Genomic DNA, 23605 nt, shown 5'->3' on the forward strand with positions numbered 1-23605 from the left:
TAATGTTCAATTTAATGTGAAAGATATAATTAATTAATGTGTTGGTGATGTTTATTTATGATTATATGATCTTTTTGTAAAAATTAAATAATATGAAGGACAAAATAGGAAATAGAAATTATACCATGGTGGAAGTTACACCATGTTTTACCTTTATATATACTAGCGTGTTGACATGCACTGTCGTGCCTGTCAACCCGCTTTCCTATCGTTTGTAATGTATAGTTTGTATTTTATAAATTCAAATATAATTTTTTGCGCTAAATTTACGGTTGAATTTATTCAATTGGTCTAATATTCAATTTTTTAAATACACTTTTAAAATAAGAAGATAATAAGGATAAAATAAGAAAATAATATTATATGGTTTTTTGGTAGAAATAAAAAGATATTGAGGGCAAAATAGGAAAACACAAATTACACCATGATATGTGGTTATTTTGTGTTTTCCCTTTATTAATAGTATATATATTTCCTTGTAGTGAAATCTTCTTTTTTGATTATTTAATTATGCATGATAATGTTTTTAAATTTGAATTGTAAAGTTATTAAATAATGTTAGCTATGATTTTTTTTAGAATTTCTAATGTAAATTGAGTCAATCGGTCCAACCAATGACTCATTTACTTAGTGTTCTAACCTTAACATTGACTCGTTTGTATTTAATAATATTGGTTTAAATGTTAGTGTAATTAGTTAAAAAATGAAATCATTTTATAAATGTACTCATTTTTTTACTCTCATGCTTTAAAATCTCGTTATTATAATGTATTTGGTTCATACATTTTTATAATAAGAGTAAATACTTATTTTGGTCCATCATATTTTGTATGGTTATTAAGTTAGTTCCTAAAAAAAATTAATTGTTAGTTTAGTCCCCAACAATTTGGATATTAGATCACGTTAGTCCTTCCGTCAATTCTCTTTCATTAAGTCTAATAGAGTTGACTATGTGTCATGTTAAGGGTTGATGTGGCTTCTATTGAACAATCCTACATGAACTTTATGATACATCATCAAAATGAAGTTGTTTTGATAGAGGGAATGTTGAGTTTTGAGCCATCAATGCATTCCTCACACCTTCTCTTGATTTAGGGAATGTTAAGTTTCTAGGCATATATTGAAGATTTGACTTATGTTTGCAAGCAGTAACATCTCTTGAAGCACTAGATGGATTATGGAGAAGATGTGGTGGAGAAGATGAATAGAAGAAATTAAAAAAAAACTCAAAACGAAGTTGTTTTGAGTTAAAATTTTTTTTAAAACAAAACATCACCGTTTTGTTTACACAATTTAAAGACAAAATCAAAGACATAATTTCAATGACGTGTCATAAAGTCCATGTAGAAATGTCTAATAGAGGTCACGTCTCCACTTAACATGACACTGAGACTCAGTTAGACTTAATGGAGGAGAATTGACGGAATGACTAATATAACCTAAGGTCTAAATTGTTGGAGACTAAATTGACAATTAAAATTATTTAGGGACTAATTTGATACCCACGAAAAACATGAGAAACCAAAATCAGTATTTATTCATATAATTAATAAGAGGTCTCATTTTTCCTTTGTGTGAGACTATAAAATATTTCATGCTTATAATAAAATTGGGTTAACCTGATATATTAATATAGTTATATGTAAATATGAATATTATGAATCTAGTAAAGATATAAACTAAAACTAATAAGTAGACCTCTAAAAAATTGAGATATGAGAATGTACCATATTTAAAAGTGTAAGTGTTTTTATACTATTAGTAAATATTATAAATTAATGGTGGATAATATATTGATAGTGTAAACAATTTTACACTAATATTGCATATATTTTAAACTCAAAATTCTATCATATTACAAATAAAACATATAGCATGTAAGAGATTTGACCCTTGTATAGAGATGACAATGAAAACTAAACTCGTGGATAACCATCCAAACTGAACCCGAATTTAACGGGGAAAACCCGTTGCGATTGGGTTCGGGTTTTACCCGAATATAATTTTCGGGTTCGTGTTTGGTATAGGTAATACATACCTCGAACCCGCCCCAAACCCAAATGACATATTTAAAATTACACAATTATATATAAATAAAATGTTTCTTGGTGTGTTTTAATAATGGAGAGCATGTAGTGGCAAGAAATCTCATTGTTTTAATGATGGAGAATTGGAGAGCATGTAGTGGGATAATGCTACTCCCAACGTGAGATATAAACGTGTATATATATATGACAATTTCGGATTTTCTGTTGGATTCGGGTATGATATTATTATTTTTAACCCCGTTGAGTTTGAGTTTGGGTTCGAGTTCGAATTCTACATTTCGGGTTCAAGTTTGGTTAAGTGCAACCTCAGTCCTGATCCGCCCTGTTGTCATTCCTACCCTTGTGTATAAGGAAAAGTTGTTGATAAAATAAAACAAACTTTGATGATTTTTATATCTTAAAACAAACTTATTACATCTATTACATGTACACCCTTCTATGGCACTTCATCACTCGTCTCTTGCATCACCACATGTGCACGCATTTGGCACTCGTTTCTAATATCTTTGTTACTTTGTGTATTTAATTTAAACAGCTTGAATTTTTTGTTTTATATAATGTGTATCAAAATATAGACCATTGATTTCATATAATCAGGTAAATAAATGTTAACCATTGGATTAGACTTAATTACTTTTTTAGTTGTTAGTTACTTAGTTATTTGGTTAGTTTTATATAAAGTAAGTTAGGTTATTGTATTTTTATGAGCAATTATATTGAATCAGAATAATAAAAGTAGTAGGAGAACAAATGATCTTCAAATCCCCAACAATATTACACAGACCAACTCAGAGAGCTTGAAGGACTCCAAACCAAATCCATCAAGGAGAAAGGAAAATGAGAGAAACGAGCAGAAAGAAGGTTTCAAGAATGAAGCTGAATAGCAAAAATTACCCCATCAAGATGACAAGAAGAATGTTCAAAGATAACCTTATTTCTAGCCAACCAGAGAGACCATAGAGTGACAAACCAGATAAACATCCACTATTGATGATAGTTATTTCCCAACCACAAAGAGTACCAATGAGATAGGAAATTAGTCCTAACGCCAAGGGGGAAAACTAAACGAAGCCCGAACCAAGAGTAGATTGTTTGCCAAACACCATAAGAGAAGGGGCAAGAGAAGAACACATGATCAACAAATTCTTCCAACAGACCACAAAAGACACAGACTGTTAGAACTTCATCTCCAAGGACACCACACCTAGCCAGATTTAACCAAGTCGGTACTCCGTCTAAGGACAGTATCCACACGAAACATCTCAATTTCAAAGGACGTTGAAGCCCAAACTCTTTTATAGAACCCATAGTCACAGGAGTTAACCTCATTAAGAAGAACATTATAGGCATTACTAACCGAGTAAAGGACATCCTTGGCATGCACCCAAAGTCACCCATCATTACTGTCATGCAATAGCCTGATGTCCTTTAAAGAGTTAAGAAGTTCATATGTTTCTTCTTGTTCCCAAGAGAACAAATTTCTTCGACACTTCAGATTCCAACACCAAACATCATTCTTCCATTCTCCCATGGAGCTAATAGAAGCGCTTTTGTCCAAAGCAACCTGAAACAACCTAGGAAAACTGATGTTAAGACTCCTCCCCCCCTCCCCGACCCACTGATCACTCCAAAACAAAGTAGAGACACCAGAGCCAACTCTCCTACTCACACCCGCACAAAACCACCCTTTGTGTACCCATTCTCTTTATTATCTAGACACCTTAGGTCTCTCCACCATGACGACCCTTTTCGAAAATACTCTTCCACACTAACCCCCCCAGAGCACCCACCCCCACACTATATCTAGATCTTATCACTCTCACCCAAAGAGAATCGTGCTCAAGTAGGAGTCTCCATCTCCATTTACCTAATAAGGCCAAATTAAACAGACACATATTTTTAATCCCAAGACCCCCTACCTCCTTATACCTACAGACTTTTTTCCAACTAACCCAATGAATACCCTTACTGACCTCACTCCTACCCCATAAAAAGCTTCTCTGGATTTTATCTAGCTCATGAATAACAAAGATAAGAGCTTTATTGAAAGAGAAGGAATAGATAGGTAAAGAGGAGAGAACCGATTTCAAGAAGATAACACGACCACCAAATGAGATAAGCTTTTGTTGCAAAAAAGACAACTTCTTTTTTAAAGCTTCAACAACAGGATTCCATGTAGAGATTCTTCTAGGATTAGCACCAACATGGATTCCAAGGAAGTTGAAAGGAGTTGAGCCAATACCATACAACAACTTATTCGCCGCCATCTGAACAAACCCATGGTCGGCCTTAATGCCAATAAAGTTGCTCTTATGATAATTAATTCTCAACCCCGAAGTCAACTCAAACCATTTTAGAATACTCTTGAGTGCCATAACATTATCCCTAGAATTCTCCCCAATCAGAAGGGTATCATGAGCATACTAAATATGAGAAACAATAACCTCATCTTTACCAACCGAATAACCTTTGAAGATCCTCTGCAAAATAACTGATCTCATAATACCAGCAAACCCTCAACTACTATAAGAAAAAGAAAAGGAGCAACTGGATCGCCTTGCCTCAATCCTCGAGCCATATTAAACTCCAAAGTTGGACTCTCATTAACCAAGATAGATACATAGTTAGACTGAAGGCAACTCTTAATCCAATTCCTCTATTTGAAGCAGAAATCCATCCTTTCCATCATGTATAGGAGGAAGCTCCAATTAACACAATCATAAGCTTTTTTGAAGTCCACCTTAAAAATAAAGCAATCTCCACAGTTTTTCTTTTTAGCCTGATCAATGATCTCATTAGCAATAACAACTCCACCCATAATGTATCTACCTTTAAGAAATGCGGATTGGCAATCTGAGATGATCAAGTGAATAACCTTTCTAAGCCGACCTGCCAGGATTTTGGAAATGATCTTGTGGATACACCCAACCAGGGAGATATGTATATAATCACCAAGACCTTGTGGGCATCCCGTCTTCGGAACCAAGACAATGAAAGAAGCATTGCATCCTTTCGCAAGATTACTAGAAAGGAAGAAGTCTTCCACCATAGCAAGGATATCAGACTTCACACAATCCCAAGATTTTTAATAAAAGTGAAATTAAACCCATCAGGCTTAGGACTTTTATCACCATCACAACTCCAAACAACTTCATTAATCTCATCTTCCTGAAACTGGGTTATAAGGAAACAATTGTCCTCCTCATAAATACGATTGAAGACAATTACATCAAGAAAAGGCCTATTCTAATGATGCTCTGCAAATCTATCTTTTAAAAAAGAACAAATGTGATCTTTAACCTTTGTAGGATCTTCAACCCACACCCCGTCAATTAACAACACAAGCACTTCATTAGATCTTCTCCTTCTGTTGATAGATGCATGAAAGTATTTAGTATTATAGTCATCATCCTGAAGCCACCTCTGTCTAGATTTATGCAACAGAAGGCTATCCTTTTGGCTGGACAAACGCCAAAGATCCGCAGAAGCAATCCTCCTAGCAGCAATATCCTCATCACTTAGTCTATGTTCACTCCCTTTCCCATCAATGAAGTTAATGAGAGACACTTTATCATAAATTTTCCCATCCAGCAAACCAAAGACATCATTGTCCCAAATCTTCAGAGACCTTTTAAAACATTTCAATTCTTCTTTAAGAACAAAAGAACCCCTACCATGGAACTCCAATCTACTTCATTCCTCGGTAGCGCCACCAAAAACTTGATAGGGCAAATCGCAAGTGCACGATTATGTCGTCAAGTAATAAAATATCGATCCCACGAGGACTGAAAAACTCCTTTAATTATAACAATTAATTTATACTTAACTCGAATAATGAATAAAATTGAATTTAGAACAATTGCCAAGAATAATTATGAAAATAATCAAAAAGGATTGAAATCTAATTTAGGAAGAGTTCCCAAGATAAGGGTTACTGCATTTACACTCGCAAATCCTTGTTTTGCTCCTTTTCATGAACTTTAAATTGTGAGAGTGAATTTCTCTTTGATATGTGTCGTCCTCTCTCGAGCTCCGACACGTGTACTCAATTGAAGTCACACTTACTCTCGTGGTATGATTAGCAATCAAATTCTTTACTTGGATCTTTCTATACAATTGCTTCGTAGCAACCCAAGGTGAATTCTAGAAACCTCCGAGAATCCTAATATTACTCTCGTGAATTAGGATTCTAGTTTGAATAACTGAATGGTTGGATAATTGGGTTCACCTCTCGGTCCTTCCCCAGTGTATCTAAGAGGTGTAATTGGTTGGCCAGACAACTCACGCGAATAATACTCAGTTTAATGATTCAAATCACAACATCCAAATTCTAAATTAGAGAATTGTAATGTAAAGAATGTGTAAAATCCTTGAGGGAGAACCCTTATTTATCATAATTAAAAAATACTCGGCTAAGCCCAACAAAATAAATCTAAAAAATAGGAATATAATATAAAATCTATGACTTCTTTTGGTCCTTCAATTGTTCTTCGCATAGCCTAAACACTAAATTCAACCTTCTTGCACCAAATATCTACTCTTTTTTTGCTTTAATCTATCCAAACTGCACAACATAGCTAAAAACACATGCTCGACCCGAACAAAGAGAAATAAAAGCTAAAAACAATCATAAAGTCCTAATTATATCCTAAAATGCAAGTTAAATGCAATGCAAATGTAGTATAATTTCACATTTATCATTCGATTGCCTACCTTTCTTCAAATTTACAGCATCTTCCTTGCCTTGTCTTCTAAGCGTGACCTTCTGCGAACAATCTAAAGAGGGAATTGAAATAGAAGACAAAGAATAGACATCACCCTGCAAATCAGAAGACAAAGATGGAACATCACCAGGAAGGTGAGCACCTCCTACTCGTGCTCCAACCTCGTCGTGCAGAGAAGGATCTGAGAGCCCCTGTTGGACAAAGTGACATGGTCCAACCGAAAGAGAGGCACAACGGACCACACCAAGAGCTATAGGATGAGAAGGGTGATTGGGCTCAAGCTTTTCTCAAGGCTTACATGGTTTTTAAGTAACCCAACTTCAGAATGTAGATAGTTCATTTGGGAAGAAATTTGTTTTCCAACAAAACCGGAATTGGCCTTAGGAGAATCTAGTTCTGAGTCAATTACTTCCCAAAGTGGGACCTAAGAATTCTCACCTTGAACGTTAGGCGGAGTAGAACCATGGGCCATCAAGGATTCACCACATTAATACCAATAAAGTCTCCTTCAAATTGAACCTCCTCCACATCATTCACCCTTGACTCATTTATACCCGGCCCAATAATTGCATTAATATCAGCCGAAATTCTTTCTTTCTCCCCCAGACTAAACACCTTCTGAGTAGTAGCTTCATCCAATGAAACTAAAGAGCCAAACTCCTTTGAATTAGATCGAAGAAGCCCATAGTCCACGTGTGAACCGGGATCCCAAAGCACTGAATCCAAACGTCTCTACAAACTGCCACAGTATCAACACTCCATGGAGAAAATGACAAGAAGATGGAGGTGAACCACTCCTCAACATCTTTCAGAACTTCTTGGACACACTCGCCTTCAACTGGGGAAAGAAGGATCAAGTCTACCCCCAGCAGATGGGCTGAAATAGTGAGGACTCCTTCCGCCCTAAGTAGATCAGACACCGAGCTTGGGTTGATAGATTCCACAGTTCTCCCAACCATGCACTTCATCAACCTATCCAAGTCCTCCTTGGCAATAGAGAACTCCAAAACCTTCCTTACTTCCAAACTCTACCAGGGCCTAATAGGATCACCCTGAGTCACCACCTTAGAACCACCCACTGGGTCCACACCACGAATAGCTTCAACATAGCTTCTGACATCTTGGAAATTCTGAGTAGGCCTCACCCTGTGAGCATTCTAAGGGTTCCTACCACCAAAGGTAAGGCTGCGGTTCCTCTCGAACCTAGGGATGTTGGCAAATAATTTCAATTTGCCAATCCACGTATTATCCAAAACCTGAGCCAATTTATGTTCGTCTTCAATTTTATCAAATCTTATGAATGTGAACCTCTGATCATACCTATTCATCTTAAAAGGAATGAAAACATCCCTTACTCTTCCCCGTTTCTGAAAGAAACGCCAGAGCTCGGAAGTTCTATAATCCTCGGGGAAGTTCTATAATCCCCCCCCAAGGAGTGATTAGAACCTCTTAGAAGATTCGGTTGAGCAAAAGATTAGGGTCTTGCTGAAACATTGTTAATGGCGTGAGGCCGAAGATCTCTCAGAGGTGCTATCCTAGATGTGGAAGATGACACTCTCCTAAGCTCTCTCCCTTTATTTCTCTATCATGTCAATATTATGTTTTGAGTGTTAAGTGTGTTTTGAGGCTGAATATCTCTCTCTTCCCCTGTTGTATTGAATATGTAATAAGTTAAGTTAGGTTATTGTTGTAGATGTAACACAACATTCATTGAATTTAAAACAAAATCGATTGATGTATTCTTGATGTAAACCCTCATAGGGCAGCCTTTGATCCCAAGGGCAAAGGAAGTCATGATGGTCCTACAACTAGGGCCAAGACAGGAATTCTTAAGGTCTCAAAGGACACAGTTGACTCAGGAGAGGGTATGTGAGAAGGACATTTATGTCCTTAGGTTATGTTCCAACTTAGGTTTATTTTATTTGCATTGATTCAAATAAATGAGATTGCATTCTCATGTAGTCTTAGGTTTATTTTTATTCAAGTATTTTAGTATTTAATTCATGTAATATGGGTTGGAAATTATTTGTAACATTGGTCCATATTCATGACCAAGTAGTTCACTTAGGTTCAAGGGTAAGCCTTTCACGTGGCTAGAGCAAATGAGAATCAAGGCATGATCATTTTCTTACAAGGCAGCCATCAAGCTAGGCTTGTAGCATTTGAAGATAAAGCCTTGGAAATTCAAATGGCATAATCAAATCTTCTCCAACTAACATGAGGATTCGGTTAGCGTGAAAATAGGAGATGATAGATTATTTATGGCCTTAGGGATGCCACGGCTATAATCAAGGAAATTAGATTGTAAAGTTGTTATCCTACTTGCTTGAAGATAATTGTGAGAAGATAAAGTCACTTGCCATCATAAAGATAAGGGGCGGCTAAAAACAAGGGATAGGCGTGTGACTTAGCAAATTGATTACTTGATCAAATTTATCCACCTCATTCGAAGGAGTTCAAAACCAAAAGGATAACTAAGCCTCCACATAATTTCGGCCAAACTCAAATGCAAGGAACCAAGCCAACAACACAAAGACCAATTCAAATCAAGCTTCCTCAAATCAAGGAAATCATCTCATCTCAATCTTCTTCCAAACCGTGGAGATTATTCAACCCAAATTACATTATTTAAGATCTTATCTACTTGATTTAATTAGGAGCTTACATTATTATTTCGTTTTTATTTTAGCCTAAGTTTTAATTAGGATTTCAATTATTCAAGTTAATTAGGACTTAGTCTATTTTCTATTCAGCCAAGCAATTTTGCCTATTTATGCATTCAGATTGGATTAATAAAATTTAAGTTGAATTTGAATTAAAATTGAGTTGTTTTAGTTGAGAGCACTTCTCTTAAATCTAGGTTGGCCATGGCCACCACACTTGTTCTTATCAAGCATCCTTGCTTGTGGCGGACTTCCATAACTTATCAAGCAGCCTTGCTTATGGCGCTTCTCACCTTCCATTCTTTTCCATCTTCTTCAACAACACTTAACCAATCTGTACAAAATACTTCCCAACACTTAAAAACCGAGAACACCATCATTGAACTCATACCCAATCGAAATCATCAACCCCATACACATACCTAAACCAAACAGCCACACACTCTACAACAAACCAATCCTAAACACCTTCCCTAAACCGAAACCATAAATCCCATAATCTATACACAAACCCTAACCTAATTATACAACCCCAAACCGAGGCCAAATAAACCCTAAAATTACCTTAATTTCCCAAAACCGAATTCACACATTCACAAAACCTAAGATTAAACTAAAACGATCCATAATTCAAAGGCAGAAGGTTGTCATCAATTCTAAGTGTCTAGAGCTTGTTAAGATTGTTCCTATCTTTGCAGCCTTATTGCTTTTAGCTGGTTGGTTTCATTGTCACAAAGCTTCCATCATTAATCAAACATATATTTTTATGTTCATATTTATTTTCTAAAATTTCAATAGTTTCACACATATTTCCACTATATCCTCTTTCCTCCTACAACACCATTACTAAAGGGGTGGACATGTGTTGTCCCATAAAAGTTTGTCACTGCATGCGATTGATCAGAAAAATAATTAATTATTAAAATTTTAATTTAAATATATTTATTCAACCAATCACAAGCAGTAATACATGAAATGACACACTTTGTAAGACAGCAAATATGTTCCGTTACTGAAGAGACTAAGATTGAAAACTATACTAATGAAGTTACGCACCTTGGTTATCTCCAACAAAGGTTTGTAACTTTCTTTAGTTCCATTTCACATTTTGTTTGTGTTTTGCTCAACTTTCCGATATAGTAATTATAACTATTTTATTTTGTTTCTTGAAATTTCAGTTGTTTGAAGGAATGAGGACAACGGTTTATGCTGTTATTCTAGTATGCTGCCAAGTGAGGCAATGTTTTATAACTCTTCAACAATAGCGACTTAGTTTCAAAATTCTCACTGTTGTTTTAAAATTCCCCTTGATTTTGTAGGTGCAGGAGTGTGACCATCCTCATGTGTTTGTTCTACAAGTAGGAGACTCTGAGGGTGTCTGAAGAAAAATGACAAGAATGGTAAGATCTCCTTTTTTTTATTATTTTAAATATATGCATTTTCGAAGACATTATTATTTTAAACATGTTAGCATTTTCGAAAATTTACAAATAAGCTTGGCCTTACTAATTCATCAGGCCCTTCACCAAACTTGCTGGTAATATTATCGTCTTTAGATGTATAAATTTGGTAAAGACAATTGAATAGGGAAGCTAGTGATATTAAAATTAGATTATACTAGCCAAGCATTCCGGTCTTGTGATTCAATATAATAAATGTGATTATAATATTTATGAAGTATACAATAAAAATTTATATATAATCAGTGTATTAGCTATTATTCATTTGAATTATTTTTTGAAAAATTAGTGAAAATTGAATATGAATATTGAATGATATAATGACAACGTGACAAACTTATATAATGTCAAAGTGCATAAACCGACAACACTAACACTTTTCTCAACCATAACATAAAAAGCAAAATAGAATAAAGTATCTTGTAATATAAGGTATAAGTTATATCTTACAACAACTAAAATCATGACATGTATCAGATTTAATTATTTTTTACAAAAAATATTTGTAAAACTAAACTAAACAGTACACCTATCATACTTTTATTAATAAATAAGATAAATTATTTATACTTTATTCTTACAGAAAAATACACATCCCTAGCACAGAATGTGGAAAGCTGCCTCTAGAAACTGCATGAGAGACGAATGAAGAAATTACAAAAAATACGGCAGTAGAAGCCAATGATGTGGTGTGAAGAACTTGAAAAGGAGACCAGCAGAGAGAAAAATTGCACAAACATGTTGTAGTTAAACATAAATTGAACTCATTGGACTGTCGGGGGTTGTCTTAAAGTTCCAGAAGCTGCTGCTTGGAGGGTTCTTTGCTCCTAGCATAGCAGTCCTATTGAATTCAATGTACTAATAAAGTATGTGTATGCAATTATGATAATTAATTAAGAGAAAATGGTCTATATATACTCAAATTATATGAGTTTAATATATTGTTATTATATTATTATGATTTATCTTTATACTAATGGTACATAGAAATAACTCTCATTAATTAATAATTTATTTTGATAATTTATTATTAATTTATAAAGAATGTGGAATTTTATCCGTGAATGAAAAATATATTATACATTGCCCTTAATATGGAAATAAAAGTTTTTATATTATTGTATAAAAACATTAAAAGTTGTAAAATTTATAATTAAAAAAATATAAACTATTTGAAACTCGCGCTTAAAAGCAACTTTTTTTTTACAATAAAAAACATTGAAATATGTGGTTCATGCGGGTACCTCAGAAACCACATTTGGAAGTCGTATAGAAATTGGAAGTTCTCGAACTCTACACTCCCCCCAATGTGACCAATACACTTCACATTCCCTTCTCTCTATGTTTGTTCTGAGGGTTGTGTCTCTCACTTTAGTTTTCCTTTGCAAGCTACTGCCTCTTCACTCGCTTTCGTTAATTCATTATCCAAACATAAACTCCTACAATGGATGCAGAATCAGTGGACAGCATTATCGAAGTTCGAGAAGATGTCATGGTTTCACCATCAAGTGTTGGAAACCCAACATGCACAAGAACTGCGTATTTTATCAAACCTTGCATCAAACAGTGCTCACCTTGTCACATTCTTCCTCCAACACATTACATGTTGTCTGGAACACTCAACAGTTCTAAATATAATCATTCAAAGCTGGCTTTAGATGTAAGGTACAATGGATGGAGGCACCCATATGAAGAATGGAAAACATGGGTGCAACTAATGGAATCCAAGTATGAGTACTTGTGGGTAAAAGCTGGGATTCACCAAGCAATCAAGGCTTCAACATATCAAATCCACAAGAATCATGACTTGATTCTTGGTCTTGCTCGTAGATGGTGTTCAAAGACCAACACATTGGTCTTTCCCTGGGGAGAAGCAACCATCACATTGGAAGATATTAAGGTTTGTGGAGACTACTCTATTCTTGGAGAACCTTTTTGCACCCCTCTTGCGACTGAAGATGAAAAGGAAACAGAAGCAGAGCTAGTTGCAACTAGGAGAATGTTTTTTAGATCAAAAGCTAGAAGGGCTAACCATAAGCCATGGATGATGCATTTCATGGCCAATAATGGAAGCCAAGTGGAGCATGAGGCATTCTTGTCTTTTTGGTTGTCAAGGTTCGTGTTCCCTTCCGATTCGCGTAACAGCATTCTGAAAAGTGTTTTCCCTATTGCCATACATCTTGCTAGAGGGACTAGAATAGCTTTAGCACCTGCTATTTTAGCAAGCATTTATAGGGACTTGACCTTGCTTAACAGCAACATTATTGCCATTGATAAAAACAATTTCAGAGTTACTCTCTGGGCTCCTTTTCAGTTGGTACAAGTATGGGCTATGGAGAGATTTCAAGCACTTCAGCCACAGCCACATGTAATTGAACAAAGCCAACCAAGAATGGCTAGATGGCATACAGTAAAAATGCCCAAAATTGAAAACATGGATCTTACTTTGGATTGTGATGGAGATAGAAATTGCTTTCTGTGGCGACCATATGAGAATTCACCTTCTCTTAGGTTATATAATGAGAAGGACTTATGGGAATGTGATAATCCTTGTATAGAGAGTGAATTGCTGTCCTTTGTTTTCTGCTTGAGGGTCTCCGAGTTGGTTGGTATGGGATGTAGAGAGCAGTACCTCCCTCATCGTGTTGCTATGCAATTTGGGATGGATCAGGACATTCCTGGTATGGTTGAACCTAGCCACACGGGTTCTTTGGTAAATTATTATATCTGGGATAGAAACTTGTGCAAAGCTTTATGTCCCTGCCAGTGCCAGCCAAATGTTACTTTTAGGTACTATAATTGGTGGAAGCAATCAAACATAGATTCATCAAGGATGGACGATAGTCGTATTGCCAAGAATGAATGGAATGAAACCAGAAGGAAGAGTTCATTTGTCAATGAAATGCAATCAAGGGAAGTTGCTAGTCCTTGTATAGCACAAGAAAAGGTATTTAATCTTGAAAACCGGATTTTGAAGCTTGAAAGAGAGGTTGCGATTTTGAAGCTTGAAAGAGAGGTTGCGAAGCTTAAAGCTGCAAGATTGGCCCCCAAATTTGAAAATATTGGAGCCAAAACAAAGCCATGTATTAGTAGCAGACCCGCAATACAGAAAGTTTACATTAGAAGAAATAAGCATGGGTTTGAACTAAATTTGGAAGCTAAGTTTGAAAATAGTGGAGCCAAGGCACATAACAATACAGAAAGTTTAAACTCAAAATGGGTTCAAACAAGATCTAGAAGCTTCAAAGAATGATTGCTAAACTTCAAGCAGCAAAATATGGCTCCAAGTATGAAAATATTGGAGCCAAGCCAACTTTATAGGTGTCATAATATTACATGGTCTGTAACAGGACAATTTGTTTGGGCAAAGTAAACCAAAAATCTTTTGTTTATGTGGTGCTTGTATATAAGAAGAATGAATCCATATTAAGTTTAAGCAGCGAACAACACTTAAAGTGTATGTTTCATAAGCTATATGATATTAAGGTAGTCAGTTTTTGATATCATCGCAGGGGTCCAAAATTCAGAGTTTTGCTTACCTTTTGATGGATTGGTTCCTTGACCTCTCAAACTTTAATTATTTATGAAATTGGCCCATACATAAAAATAATATAAAATTAAAAGTAAGGAATTTTTTTAACCCATACATTTTTTTTTAATTATTTATTTTATTTTATTTTTATATATAACAATATTACTGTATTAATTACTTTTAACTCTATAATTTACTTATTTTCTTTTTCTTAATCAATTTTATATTTATAGTGTTTTTATCCTTATTAGTAATTTAACAATATATATATATATATATATATATAAATATAACAATTTCACGGCCTGATAAAATGTAAAGATAATTATGGGAAAAAGTTACTTGACAGTAACCTTTTCTAAAATGCATAAAAATATTTAAATATGTGGTTCATGCGTGTACCTCAGAAGCCACATATGGAAGTCGTTTAGAAATTCGAAGAGGGAGAACTCTTCAACACTCCCCCAATGTGACCAGGGACTACATCTGCTGACCAATACAGTTCAATTTCCCTTCCCTTTCTATCTATGTTTGTTCTAATTTTTCTGCCTCTCTCACTAGTTTTCCTTTGCAAGAGCTAGTGCCTCTTCACTTGCTTTCTTTAATTCATATCCAAACATTAACTCCAACAATGGATGCAGAATCAGTGGACAGTATTATTGAAGTTCGAGAAGATGTCATGGTTTCACCATCAAGTGTTGGAAACCCAACATGCACAAGAACTGCGTATTTTATCAAACCTTGCATCGAACAGTACTCACCTTCTCACATTCATCCTCCAACACAGTACATGTTGTCTGGAACACTCAACAGTTCTAAATATAATCATGCAAAGCTGGCTTTAGATGTAAGATACAATGGATGGAAGCACCCACATGATGAATGGAAAACATGGGTGCAACTAATGGAACCCAAGTATGAGCACTTGTGGGTAAAAGCTGGGATTCACCAAGCAATTAAGGGTTCAACATACCAAATCCACAGGAATCATGACTTGATTCTTGGTCTTGCTCGTAGATGGTGTTCAAAGACCAACACATTTGTCTTTCCCTGGGGAGAAGCAACCATCACATTGGAAGATATTAAGGTTTGTGGGGACTACTCTATTCTTGGAGAACCTTTTTGCATCCCTCTTGAGACCGAAGATGAAAAAGAAACAGAAGCAGAGCTAATTGCAACTAGGAAAATGTTTTTTAGATCAAAAGCTAGAAGGGCTGACCATAAGCCATGGATGATGCATTTCATGACGAATAATGGAAGCCAAGTGGAGCATGAGGCATTCTTGTCTTTTTGGTTGTCAAGGTTCGTGTTCCCTTCCGATTCGCGTAACAGCATTCTGAAAAGTGTTTTCCCTATTGCCATACATCTTGCTAGAGGGACTAGAGTAGCTTTAGCACCTGCTATTTTAGCAAGCCTTTATAGAGACTTGACCTTGCTTAACAACAACATTATTGCCATTGATAAAAACAATTTGAGAGTTACTGTCTGGGCTCCTTTTCAGTTGGTACAAGTATGGGCTCTGGAGAGATTTCAAGCACTTCAGCCACAGCCACTTGTAATTGAACAAAGCCAACCAAGAATGGCTAGATGGCATACAGTAAAAATGCCAAAAATTGAAAACATAGATCTTACTTTGGATTGTGATGGAGATAGAAATTGCTTTCTGTGGCGACCATATGAGAATTCACCTTCTCTTAGGTTATACAATGAGGGCTTATGGGAATGTGATAGTGAATTGCAGTCCTTTGTTTTCTGCTTGAGGGTCTCGGAGTTGGTTGGTATGGGGTGTAGAGAGCAGTACCTCCCTCATCGTGTTGCTATGCAATTTGGGATGGATCAGGACATTCCTGGTATGGTTGAACCTTGCCACACAGATTCTTTGGTAAATTATTGTAGCTGGGATAGAAACTTGTGCAAAGCTCTATGTCCCAACCAGTGCCAGCCAAATGTTACTTTTAGATACTATAATTGGTGGAAGCAATCAAAAATAGATTCATCAGGGATGGAAGATGGTCATATTGCCAAGAATGAATGGAATGAAACCAGAAGGAAGAGTTCATTTGTCAATGAAATGCAATTAAGGGATGTTGCTGGTCCTTGTATGGTGCAAGAGATTTCATTTAATCTTGAAAACCGGATTTGGAAGCTTGAAAGAGAGGTTGCAAAGCTTAAAGCAGCAAGATTTGCCCAAGTTTGAAAATATTGGAGCCAAAACCGAGCCATGTGTTAGTAGCAGACCCGCAATACAGAAAGTTTACACTAGAAGAAATAAGCATGGGTTCAAACAAGACCTGGAAGCTTCAGAGAATGATTCCTAAACTTAAAGCAGCGAAATATGGCTCCAAGTGCGAAAATATTGCAGCCAAGCCAACTTTATTAGTCTCATGATAGTACATGGTCTGTAACAGGACAATTTTTTGGGGTAAAGTAAACCAAAAATCTTTTGTTTATGTGGTGTTTGTATAAAAGAAGAATGAATGCATGAAGTGTTAAGCAGCCAACAAGCACTATGCAGTGGGTACAAACTACTCCAATACCATGAAAACAAGGATGATAAAAAACTTTCAAGTTTGTCCAAATGATAGAATAGAAAAACTGTAATGCCACTTAGGCAAATTATAAAAAAATGACCAGGAAAGCAGACCATAAAGATTTCTACTATATGCATCGTCTGTGCTACTGTAGACTTAAACAAGTGTATATGATATTAAGGTAGCCATATTTGATATTATCATCCCCGGGGTCCAAAATTCAGAGTTGTGGAGTCAGAGCTCTCTGACGCTTCACATTTTGATGGATTGGATCCTTGACCTGCAAACAAATTAGAAAATTATCTGACTACAAACAGCTCAAAAGGAAAATGATCACCTCGTACATTTTTTTTGCTCTAATATCTATGCACCCACAGTGTAAAGATTTATACACAGTTAGTGCATCGTATTACTTTTATTTAAAAATCAATAATGAGTAAAAATATTTGATGGATGATACACTGACATTGTTAAAAACTCTTATTATATTGTTTTGCTAGTGCATACATCCTTCTTTTAGTGCATACATCCTTCTTTTCTTTTTGCAATATCAATTTTTACATTTATGACCATTGACCATTTATCTATAGTTGTTTTTAAAGGAAAAATCTTTTGATGGCTAATTGTAAAAGTAAAAGCAAAAAGGGGTGAATAAAAGTAATGAGAATGTCAATTTTGAAGTAAAAGAAACTACATAAGTCAATTTATACCGCGCTTATTTTCCTGGGTCGTTTATCTTGAGAGGAGTAGCTGAAGATTTTTGTATCAGCTTCGCCCTTTTGATTTGGAGTACTATTTCCATTTGCTCTGTTGTTCTCTTTGCCTTGCGCAAAACTCTCTCTTGAATCAACTGGCTGTACATTTCCATAATAAGTGATCATTGCTACAAATCATAGCAAACTTGAAGTTTAACAGATATAACTTGCCTCAACCTTGCTTGTGGGGGTGTTCCCGGTCTCTTTTTTTGCCTTCAACACTTTCTGCCCACTCTTCATGGAGTCAGTATAATTTGTTTCAGAAGTCACTTTCATTCTTGTTAAATCTGATCCAATAGAATGAAGGGCACCATATGTTGACACATCATAGTTGCTTCCTGATTAGCAAGAAAGCATACAATAGTTGTAACTTGACTATAGTTCCAATAACCAAAAATTGCAGAGTATATAGATAGAAAATATCAACGGCCTTCATCCAAATTACCATTTATACGGAAGCCAGCTTGTTTGGGCTTGCTATTTGGTTCACAGTGATCAACATCCTTTGGAATTGAAAAAAGGGAACTAGGTAATCAACTAAATCAGATATTAAACTAAATGGTGATAACGTGATGTAAACTTCAATTACTCAGCTGTTATTACCATAGCTTCAGTAGTACTTAGAGCTTTCTGGACTTCAATGAATTTCCTTTCAGTCAACTCAGAATGGATCACACGTTTCCCTGATTTATCACAGAAATAAAAAGTGATAAGGAATAAAACGAAAAGAAAGGGATCAATATTTGATAGTTAATTTGATACCTAATCTTTTGTTGCCTTTAGGTTCAAGAAAACCATCCCTAGTCATTTTATCAATTATCCTCCGTGCTGCTGTCAGGTTTACTTCTCCCTCAAGCAAGCTTTGAAGCTTTGAGACTGACACATATGTCATGGGAAGAGCATGATAGAGAGCCTGAGATATTTACACCAAAGTTAGGATACACTATAATAGAAAGTTCTAAGAGCAACATAACCAAATAAAGGCTATCATAAGCAAATGATTTAGGAAATTTGTGGTTATATTTTATGATGGTTCAGACTTCATCTCACTCATCAGACAATGCAGAGTATTTTTGAAAGACACATAACAGGAGACGATTCACAAGAGCAATAATTAAATTGAACATGATAGTAAGTATTAGCTAGCATCTTGCATGATTTATTGGTTTCACCCATCCTCTAGCCCTAGTTCAAAACTTGTATTTTAATTGTCAAGCCTATATACTGAATGTGACATAGATTGAACTTACAAATCAGCCAAGATAAAGACCTTCATAGATATCACATAACAGAAAAAGGAGGAAAATTAAGCTCACTTTCATGTATATGACATCTTCAGTCTGCAAAGGTCTATCAAAGACTTGAGGAGCTTGACCATGAATTGCTTCTTTCATAATGGTGAACTCGTATTCAGATTTCTGTCATTGCAATTCTATCAGAAAGAAACAAAATAAAAGAATTACTAGAACAAAAGAAAGGGTTTTGGTCAATAGAGAGAGAAAAACAACCTTGTCCTTGTTAATGGTGTACGTCTCCTTTCCTGTTTTTGATAAGACACCTTCCATAACAAGCTTGTCCATGATCTCTGAAGATCCAAATAAAAGACCAACAAAGTGTGTAAACTGATGAAATATGCAGCATAGTTTGAACATGAGAGTTAACCTTTATACCTTCAATTAGAGCCTGCAAGTAAAAGAATTCAATAAAAAAAATTGCAGTTAGATCATAATCTAAGAAAGGCCACAAAAAGCGTCATCTGAACATCAGTTTCATAATAATCAGGAAGAAAAAGGTACCACTGAGATGTCTGGAAAATTTGATAGAATGCCAGTAAGCTCAATAGTGCCAAGGTGGCAACAGTTGATCCACTCCTTGACCCGAGCCATTTGTTGCTCATCTTCCACAGGGTCCTGGGTATTGTCTGAACATAATACAAATCAAAAATAATTTTACAGCTTAGTAATTGAATTAACAACTGTAAACAAATAGGGGGAAATATATCAAGTAGATCCAAAGAAAGAGTATTGAAAATATCAATCCTTGGGGATAAGTTTATCATATAAACAAATCTGCATACAGACACAGTTTTCTCTTCCAATAAGCAAAAGACCTACGTTACCTTCATCAGTCAAGCTATTGTCCTCTGGTGCTAACTGTTTCCCTGTCATTGTTTAGTTATTAAGTGAAATCAGTGGAGAAAATGAAGTAAACTTAACAACAGTAATAAGTTATCCTAAATCCTAGTTACCTATTGGAGCAACTACATATTGATCCCCTTGAGAATGATCAACCTGAAAATCGTAAAATGTTAAATTTAAGTAATATAGTTACATTAATGGCTCATTTTAGCAAGTCTCAATTGCAAAAGTTTCAATTGCAACGGCTTTATCAAGCAACAATCTCATTTACCTCACTGTCGGTATCATCATACTCATCCTGCATGGAATCATTACAAGTGTTCATATCATCTTCTATTCCCTCATTATCATCCTCACAAGGGTCGAGCACACTCTTAACCTATGAAATGAAAGAAGAAATCAGCACCAAAAACAGTGGATATGCATATGAAAATTATCTGAAAATATGATACCCTTCAATTACCTTCAGAGCTAAGACAAAATGTTTGCTGTTTACATTCCCGACCTCCATTTTCAATGGATTTTTTGACCATGGATGATAAGCTTCCTCTTCTGTGCAGCCTCGGAAGAATGGAGGCTCATAATCAGCAGGCTGCAAGAAAAAGACAAATAATACTGTGAAACAGCCTGTATATAAAGTCAGCTTTGTGGCATAGCAAAATGTTAAAATTTTAACCACTTGCATAACAAAGCATGAGATCATTTATTATCAACATCGTTAACTATTTGACAAATTCCAATTCAACAACAAACTAATCAAAATGTATTTCATGTCTGGACAATTCAGAAATGTGCAAAAAGGTTAACGAATTTCACAAACAATATATATGGAACTGAGATTTGTTATTCCATGTCATAGAAGTAGAACATACCGTCACATCATCGTAATAGAGAAGCTTCATCAGAATGGTACGCTGAGTAAAAAATAGAGGTAAGTTTTTGCATTGTATGTAGGAACTGTGAAGCGTGAATAATGTCGTCTTAATCATAAGAAGCAAGCATTTGGATTAATTTACCTCTTCTGGCATCTTCTCCAGAGTTCTCATCAACTGAACTAAAGTTCGAATCATTTTACATGCAGAACTCCTAAGGATTACCATCCGCATACAAAAAATATTAGTTTAATAAGTGACTTATCACAAGGAGACTCTAGTTCAGATCTAAATTATATTTATCATGTAACAACAACCTCATCTGCTGGGGAGTAATTTCTGTGGTAGAGTTACACTTGAAGGTTCCCCCCGTTTTATGTCCAGTGCGGTTGATATTCATTGAAACCTCTTGCTTGTCAGAATCCGAATAACAAAATGAAACTGCAGGCAAAAATATTTACTAATATATAAGAGCTCTACGCATCTCAATTATCAAATCAAATTAAAATGGAATCCACATTTTGCAGCTAGCATAAAGCATAGCTAACATCAATGATAGTTTCTAGGACAAGTACCCAAGGCAAATACTCTTGAATGTAATATTTATACGTAAAGATTTATACACAGTCTATAAATCATTCATTATTCATTTATTTTACTTTTTAAAGAGAGTCAATAATGATGAAACATGGATGGTGTACTGACAGTACATAAAATTCATACAGTATGTATACATTTTTTCTAAATATTCTTACATATAATCTATAAAATTCCTTTCTGAATTTTTATACTAATATTGTAGATGTGAATATCACAATAATTTTCATGTTAACATTTAGAACATAAATTCTCTATTTTATCTTAACATTTGCATTTTATGTTAGTTTTATGCTAATTTCATATATTGTAATATAAGCCTTCTATAATTTAAAATTTTAGCACGTTCTCACGTCCATCTCAATTTTGTGCTCTCTAAGTAAACCTTCATAACTTTGCGGCATTTTCTACAGTTAAAGCAATTACCTGCATAATGTATTTATCCAACTACAATTTCAAAATTGCAATCAGATATGTCAAAGGCTTACATGCATATTCCTCGATCATGGGTCCGTCTACGGCTTCACACACACAGAACAGAATTGTCTTAAGATATTTCTTCTGCAAGGCATCATATACACCTGCAAAATAAATAGAACGAAAAAGAATTTTAAAAACAAAAAAACACATTACAAGCATTTCAGACAATCGTATCCAAGAAGTTCAGTGTTCAGTTATATGATACTGAACGTGCCTTTCTCCATCCAATCAATCAGTCTACGAGACTCAGCATCCAGTGGCATCAGCTTTTTGATCTTCATCTCTGTAATTTCATGCATAATGTTATATGAAGAAAAAAATGTCATGAACCAATTTTTCAACAATGCTAACATATATGCACTTTATTTTCTTTCCCAAAGTAAGCTAAATTTCGTTAAATTTGCTGTCCAATTGAGTTTTTCAATAATGACTCTCTTAGATTAAATTTAACAACAATTCTGAAATCAGCATCACCATTCAGTCATTCACCAACTTCATTATCTTAAGGTAAGCATACTTTGGTTATACATTTTATGAATTATCAATGAATGATTGTCCAATTTAACAACAATTATTAGATCTAGTGAAAATAAAAGTAAAACATGGTTTATAGGATGGTTTTACCTAAGGCAGGAACAGACTTATCATTGAAATACTTCTCAGGAAATAAGCCTCTGATATAACTGATATTGAATATAGCAATTCGGAGCAAGTTCCTCGTCTAGCACATGAAATTTCATATTAAATTAAATTTCTATACAATTAATTTCAAACTAAAGCCTCTGAGATTGCAGAGTGGATGAAGAAACCTCGATGCAATTCTAACCAAATTTGCAGAGATATTACATTTTCTCAGAAATAATCAAAGCAACTAGGGGATTTCTTAGAAAATAAGTTTCAGGATTCAGATATCGTTTTACACTTTCAATTTTAGATCTCGTTTTAGAAACTTCTTACTGAACCAAAAGTGTTCGGTAACTAAATTTATAAAACAACTACGGTGGAAAATGAAATCCTCTTAGATAAAGAATTCAATTTCGATCGGAAATAAAATACAACATCCATACGATATTGTAAACTAATTTTACTGAAGAAATAACAAAATCTACTGAAATCAATAAGTTATAAACATTGAGAAAACTCAAACGAAAAAAAAACAAAACAAAAACTCAGATCCGTTTGATTTCGGGAATAGATGAAGATAAAACGGTAAATAAGCACCAGAAGAAGTGAATCCTGCTCGGTGATTTCAGCTTCCTTCACTTTCTGTGCAACAACCTGAAATGGAAAGTTAGAGTTGTTGACGAAGGAATAGAAGATTCTAGTTCTAGAAGTTGAATTTCTCACCATGGTAACTGAAATTGAGAGTCACAGACTTAGAACGGAAAAGATTACAGAGAGTAATTGGAGAGAAGAAGTGTGTTGAAGTGATTATGAAAATTTGAATACCAAAGGAGTGATATTTATAGGGTGAATCTAATGGCCATGATGCAATGCTTTTGAAATCCTACCGCGATATCCCGCTAAATTGCTAAACTAAACAATACTATCCCCATTGTGTATCTTCTTGCTTCTTTTCCACGTCATTAAATTGTAGTTATTTTTCATTCATTTTTTCTTAATATTTACATTTCCCCTATATAAAATTAAAGCTATTTAAATTTGGCGATTGTAGGATTAATTTTAGTTTGGGCATATCATATATAATGTTGTTAATGCCATAAATCACCTTCAACTTACTACCCTTTCTTTGAGCTCTTTCTAGATCACTTTTATCATACTAAAAACTAAAATTGAATTGATGA

General features: G+C 34.9%; 3 protein-coding genes across 6 annotated transcripts; 2 read left to right on the forward strand and 1 right to left on the reverse strand.

Annotated features, from left to right (window-relative positions):
- Nucleotides 12074-16806, forward strand: LOC109363210. Its single transcript, XM_019609385.1, has 2 exons — nt 12074-12162; nt 14871-16806. Exon 2 carries the CDS (start codon nt 15059-15061, stop codon nt 16622-16624), a length of 1566 nt encoding a protein of 521 aa, XP_019464930.1. The 5' UTR covers nt 12074-12162; nt 14871-15058; the 3' UTR covers nt 16625-16806.
- Nucleotides 12340-14148, forward strand: LOC109363553. Its single transcript, XM_019609814.1, has one exon. It carries the CDS (start codon nt 12340-12342, stop codon nt 14146-14148), a length of 1809 nt encoding a protein of 602 aa, XP_019465359.1.
- Nucleotides 17127-23307, reverse strand: LOC109363209. 4 transcript variants are annotated; one of them, XM_019609382.1, is made up of 22 exons: nt 23148-23306; nt 23022-23078; nt 22425-22521; nt 22015-22083; nt 21809-21901; nt 21041-21164; nt 20868-20937; nt 20724-20765; nt 20315-20443; nt 20123-20230; nt 19962-20004; nt 19833-19874; nt 19510-19634; nt 19384-19396; nt 19222-19298; nt 19030-19131; nt 18476-18626; nt 18317-18396; nt 18159-18216; nt 17891-18051; nt 17669-17812; nt 17127-17238 (listed from the first exon to the last, which is right to left on the reverse strand). In XM_019609382.1, exons 1-22 carry the CDS (start codon nt 23148-23150, stop codon nt 17179-17181), a joined length of 1848 nt encoding a protein of 615 aa, XP_019464927.1. In that variant the 5' UTR covers nt 23151-23306; the 3' UTR covers nt 17127-17178. The 4 variants fall into 4 exon arrangements, with proteins under 4 accessions (XP_019464927.1, XP_019464926.1, XP_019464928.1 ...); XM_019609381.1 differs by having other exon boundaries at nt 17885-18051; XM_019609383.1 differs by lacking the exon at nt 20724-20765 and having other exon boundaries at nt 17885-18051; nt 23148-23307.

The sequence above is a fragment of the Lupinus angustifolius genome, chromosome LG13 (assembly GCF_001865875.1).
Source record: "Lupinus angustifolius cultivar Tanjil chromosome LG13, LupAngTanjil_v1.0, whole genome shotgun sequence".
Lineage (NCBI taxonomy): Eukaryota > Viridiplantae > Streptophyta > Magnoliopsida > Fabales > Fabaceae > Lupinus > Lupinus angustifolius.

Coding starts and splice junctions, on each gene's coding strand:
- LOC109363210 (XM_019609385.1), top strand. CDS start 15,059: ATGGATGCAGAATCAGTGGACAGTATTATTGAAGTTCGAGAAGATGTC.
- LOC109363553 (XM_019609814.1), top strand. CDS start 12,340: ATGGATGCAGAATCAGTGGACAGCATTATCGAAGTTCGAGAAGATGTC.
- LOC109363209 (XM_019609381.1), bottom strand. Junction 20,005..20,122: donor ATGATGATACCGACAGTGAG/GTAAATGAGATT, acceptor TACGATTTTCAG/GTTGATCATTCTCAAGGGGA. Junction 19,635..19,832: donor CAATAGCTTGACTGATGAAG/GTAACGTAGGTC, acceptor TATTATGTTCAG/ACAATACCCAGGACCCTGTG.